Below are 5,491 nucleotides of genomic sequence, written 5' to 3' on the forward strand. Positions count from 1 at the left end.
AAATCCAGCCACATATGTGTTTAGAGCTGTTTAAACAGTGCTTGGTCTGTGCAGATTTCTCTCCTGATTCACACCAGAACACTTTTTCATGTTATTATGGATTATAGACTCGTATTTTAGACATTAAAGCATCTTAATGCTGGATTTGTTTCAGCTTTTGTCTTCTCCAGATGTTAACTGATGGACTGGAGTGCTGTGGATTACTTGTGGATTATTGTGATGTTTTTATCAGCTGTTTGGACTCTCATTCTGACGGCACCCATTCACTGCAGAGCATCCATTGCTGAGACACTGATGCAATGCTACATTTCTACAAACCTAATGAAGAAACAAACTCATCCTAATCTGGGATCACCTGAGGGTGAGCACATTTTCAGATTATTTACATTTTTGGGTGAGCTATTGCTGTAACCTAGAATGTTTTTCTTCAAATTGTGTCTTTTTTTCCTCATTTAAAGTCACAAACATGCAGACAAAGTTTTGACACTCACATAACAGGCATTGTGGAATGTGCGTACGAAATTTCTATTACAATTATGCTGTCAATTTCTGGCCAATTTGATCTGCAAACAGGTTGCATTCTGACACACTTCAGCTTTAAAACAGCAGTAAAAGTGTCCTGACTGCACTTTAAACATAAACCGATGCATCCTCGGCCTCGCTCTCGTGTAGTTCATTCACAGATCAGATGTTCTAGATTAGTGCTGCGCTCAATGGGCCTCAGTCACAGCAGACGTGAATCAGAGCCGTGATGTGAAGGCTGTTCAATGAGCTGCACTCATCCAATGAAAAACTGAAAATGTCTTTCCAAAAAAATGACAATGAAGAACAAAAACCTAGATGACATTTAAAACATCTGAAAGCATTAACATCACACACATCAGCAAACCTGCACAAATTTGCATGCATGTGCTCATGCACACACACACAGTTTGCAAACTTCAGCAACATTTTATTTAAAGCCTTCATTTAAAATGCACTATAAAAGTAGTTTTAATGCATTAATCATGCTTTTTAATGCACATTATAATGCATTGTATGATCTCATGAATAATTGTAACCACAATTATAATACATTATAATAATTATCTATTCATTATTACACATTTAGAAAGTATAATGCATTAAAATATGACAATCAAACCTTCAAATATTGTAATGCATATTACAATTATTTATGAAGAGATATAATGCATTACACTGCACATTATGAATACATTTATAATGCATTGTATATTAAGGCTTTTAGTAAAGTGTTATTGAAACTTCTTTATGCTGTCTGACTTGTTCAAACTGATTTTTCATATTTCCACATTATGCATGAATTATGATACTTCACATACAAATATGCAAATACACACACGCAGAACGGAGAGAAGTTGTTTGTGCGAGTCCAGGTTTCAAGTCAACATGAAATAACGTTTTAAATCATTTTCTTCCGAAACTTCGTGTACTTAATAGAATGCAAGAAGATATTCAACAACTTCAAACAAAAACACAGAGCAGGACTTGTTTTAATCCATGTTTAGATTGCAATGCATTATGGGCAATCTGCACAATCTTTTGACCAGGACTAGTTTAACATACATTATTATTTGATATTATTGCTGTGACTTTTTTCACGTTAACCAGCATTAAATTACTAAGTAACTACTAATTAAAGATTTTTTTTTAAATGTATCACCTAAATCAGAAGTCTAAAAAAATTACACAGATTGTAAAAAAAAAAATTTTTTCTAAGCTGTAAATAAAATAAAGTTTACTGGAATATGTTTTATGAAATACTATTTCAGTCTTTCTACTTCAAAATTTAATGTTGATTTCAATGCATTTTATCTTTTATCTAACTTTTTTATCTTTAATATTTATATCTTTAATTTATACTGAAATATTTAATGTGTGAGAAAAAAGTCAGAATCGTGAGCGAATTAAATATTTAAATATTAAATTAAAGATACATATAAAAAATATAAACTCACAAGAAAAAAATTAACTTTATTGTTTTATTCTATGGCGGAAATAAGCTTCCATACCACACAACCAAGACAAACATCAATACAAACTAGTTTTTAGGACAACATTTTTTTTTCTCTGGAATGATGTGAATCTTATGCATCTTCTTCCCAATAAGAGTAGGAACATGCATTAAAAACACAGTCAGTTTTGCTTTCATGTGACTTTGCCAACATGCAGTGTGTGTGTGTGTGTGTGTGTGTGTGTGTGTGTGTGTGTGTGTGAGAGTGTGTGTGTGTGTGTGTGTGTCTGAGCCAGTGTGCTTAAAACACAAACAAAAGCAAATATTAAACCAAAGCAGAGTTAAAACCAGAGGATGTGAAGGAGGGGTCATTTCAGAGCCGATCTCTGTGTGTGTGTGTGCGTGTGTGTGTGTGTGTGTGTGTGTGTGTGCCATGTGAGCGGCATAACCGGAATAACCACCGCACAAACACCAAATGATCACAAATTATAAACAGATCACAACCTGTCTGTGGCGGCGGTTAATATGTACAGTACACACTGGTTAAACATTCATACACACGTGGTCAGAATTGTTGGTACCCTTAGCAAATATGATCAAAGAAGGCTGTGAAAATAAATCTGCATTGTTAATCCTTTTGATCTTTTTTTTTTTTTAAATTCACAAAAATCTAACCTTTCTAATCTAATCTAAACTTGGTTTTGTGCCCAGTGACCCATTTTTGTGTTGTTTTTAAGGTTTGTGTTTGGATTATTGTCCGGTTGGAAGATCCAAACATGGCCCATTATAAGATTTCTAACAGAGTCAGTCACTTTTTGATTTTTTTTGGATTATTGTCCGGTTGGAAGATCCAAACATGGCCCATTATAAGATTTCTAACAGAGTCAGTCACTTATTGATTTTTTATCTGTTGGTATTTGATAGAATCCATGATGCCATGTGTCTAAACAAGATGTCCAGCAGAAATATAGGCCCACAACATTAAAGATCCAGCAGTATATTTCATTGTACACATGGGGTACTTTTTATCCCTGTGTGCACCAAACCCATCTTGAGTGTTTTCCCTCCTATTTATATTCCTGTGAAACAGGAAGCCATGGCTGGATAATTTAATGTTCAAAATCACCCTGGTGTGCTCAAAATTGTAAATATGAATGGGAATATACTTCACAGATATTTTACTCATAAGAATTTCTAGGGGTACCAATAATCGTGTCCAACGTGTATTTGAGAAAAACATGTATTTCATAATGAGATTCCCCCCCATTTTTCAATTGTTTTAGTTGTTTCAACAAAAAAGCACATAGAATTACTAAAATTAAAACTAAAATGAAATTTAAAATAAAATAATAGTATAAAAATGATACTAAAATAACACCGCACACAAAACTGGAAAACACTTTCTCGTCCTAGTAAGATCTAATCTGATTGGCTGATTTCACATCAGGATTAAATAAACATTTACATTTACTCATTTAGCAGACACTTTTATCCAAAGCGGCTTACAAATTAGGGACACTGAGGGACATTGGCTGCTGTGCCAATATTTTAATATTTTTTTCCATGGGAATGTGATATAATGCATCTCGCTACTAAACGGCACACAATACGAACTGTAACGAATCACTTTAAATGTCAGTCAGACGCTCTTCCCGTCTCAGTGGACGATTCTTGACCACAGTAACCAATATCTGCCGGTGTGGATCAAACTGTACAAAGATCAGTGATAAACGTCGTGTATGACAGGAAACAGTCTGAGTTTCTGTTTGATCACACTATATAATAATGCAGAAAATGAAAGAATCTGGGCTCATGATGTGTCAGCATCCAGTAAAGCCGGTTTACACTTATTTTAATACCACAAAACCACATCCTTGTAGCATTTATCTCATGTTCAGTCATATTTACATATACTATTTCTATTTCTCTGAATGTTCTAAAACAAGTAGTAACAATTTTAAAAAATGTTAGACGAACATCCAACTAAAGCATTCCACGAACAACATATAACTAATGTGTTTATGCTAACGTTTTAAGAACATTATTTAAAAAACCAGATAACTCTGAATGAACGTTCTATTAACGTTACTAGAAGAACGTTTGTTCGTAACTTTCAGAGAACCTTGCCAGAACGTTCCGAGAACATTCCCATTATGTTAACGTATAAATAACGTTTTCATATTAATGTTCCGATAACATTATTAAAGACATTTAGATAACTTTAAACAATCGTTCTACTAACGTTACTAGAAAAACGTTTGTTCGTAACTTTCAGAGAACCTTGCCAGAACGTTCCGAGAACATTCCCATTATGTTAACGTATAAATAACGTTTTCATACTAATGTTCCGATAACATTATTAAAGACGTTTAGATAACTTTAAACAATCGTTCTACTAACGTTACTAGAAGAACATATGTTCGTAACTTTCAGAGAACCTTGCCAGAACGTTCTGAGAACATTACCATTATGTTAACGTATAAATAACGTTTTCATACTAATGTTCCGATAACATTATTAAAGACGTTTAGATAACTTTAAACAATCGTTCTACTAACGTTACTAGAAGAACATATGTTCGTAACTTTCAGAGAACCTTGCCAGAACGTTCTGAGAACATTACCATTATGTTAACGTATAAATAACGTTTTCATACTAATGTTCCGATAACATTATTAAAGACGTTTAGATAACTTTAAACAATCGTTCTACTAACGTTACTAGAAGAACATATGTTTGTAACTTTCAGAGAACCTTGCCAGAACATTCTGAGAACATTACCATTATGTTAACGTATAAATAACGTTTTCGTAAACATTATTAAAGACGTTTAGATAACTTTAAACAATTGTTCTACTAACGTTACTAGAAGAATGTTTGTTCGTAACTTTCAGAGAACCTTGCCAGAACGTTCTGAGAACAATCCTTGTTAGATGGGTAGACAGAACGCTAGATATAACGAAAGATATAACGACAGACAGACAGACAGTCGTGTTGATGTGAGTGTCAGTGATTGACGCACCGACCCGCAGGAACACCACCACACTGAACATTGACAGCAGTGTTGGAATCACCACGCCGAAGAATATGTTGAGTTTGGGCGGCTGTTTAGCGGCGGGTCTCCGTCGGACGGTCGCGGGGCTCTGGGGTTCGTCCTCATCTCTCCCGGTCCGAGTGTCCCGGTGGTCTCCGGACTCGTTGACGCTGGCGGAGAGCCGGTAATGCAGCAGCGGCGTCCGCTCAGACATGTCGCCGTGACTGACGCTTCCTCTCCGGCTGCGGTCACATGACTGCCGGTGTTTACAGCGCCTCCAGTCACGTGACAGAGAGAGCCCTCAGCCAATCAGCAGCGGCCTCGAGTAAAATTCACATCTGTATTCATACTGAACTATAAAAGCACAGCGGAGAGTGCAAATAAAATCTTTATTTTTTAGACACATCGTACCTGAAAATTAGAGACTACATAATAATATACACCTCTCTCTCTCTCTCTCTCTCTCTCTCTCTTTACACACA

At 35.4% G+C, this 5,491-nt stretch overlaps 1 protein-coding gene across 1 annotated transcript in view; it reads right to left on the minus strand.

The window, feature by feature from the left end:
* LOC107684521 (solute carrier family 12 member 9-like) overlaps positions 1-5,250 on the minus strand; it is a 44,254-nt gene extending 39,004 nt beyond the window's left edge. The window contains exon 1 of the mRNA XM_016480791.1: positions 4,998-5,250. Within this exon, the coding sequence (XP_016336277.1) occupies positions 4,998-5,223 (226 nt within the window). The 5' untranslated portion in view covers positions 5,224-5,250. The remainder of the gene's footprint in view (positions 1-4,997) is intronic.
* Between the last annotated feature and the right edge of the window lie 241 nt (positions 5,251-5,491).

This window comes from Sinocyclocheilus anshuiensis, unplaced genomic scaffold, assembly GCF_001515605.1.
Source record: "Sinocyclocheilus anshuiensis isolate Anshui unplaced genomic scaffold, SAMN03320099.WGS_v1.1 scaffold2917, whole genome shotgun sequence".
Classification (NCBI taxonomy): domain Eukaryota; kingdom Metazoa; phylum Chordata; class Actinopteri; order Cypriniformes; family Cyprinidae; genus Sinocyclocheilus; species Sinocyclocheilus anshuiensis.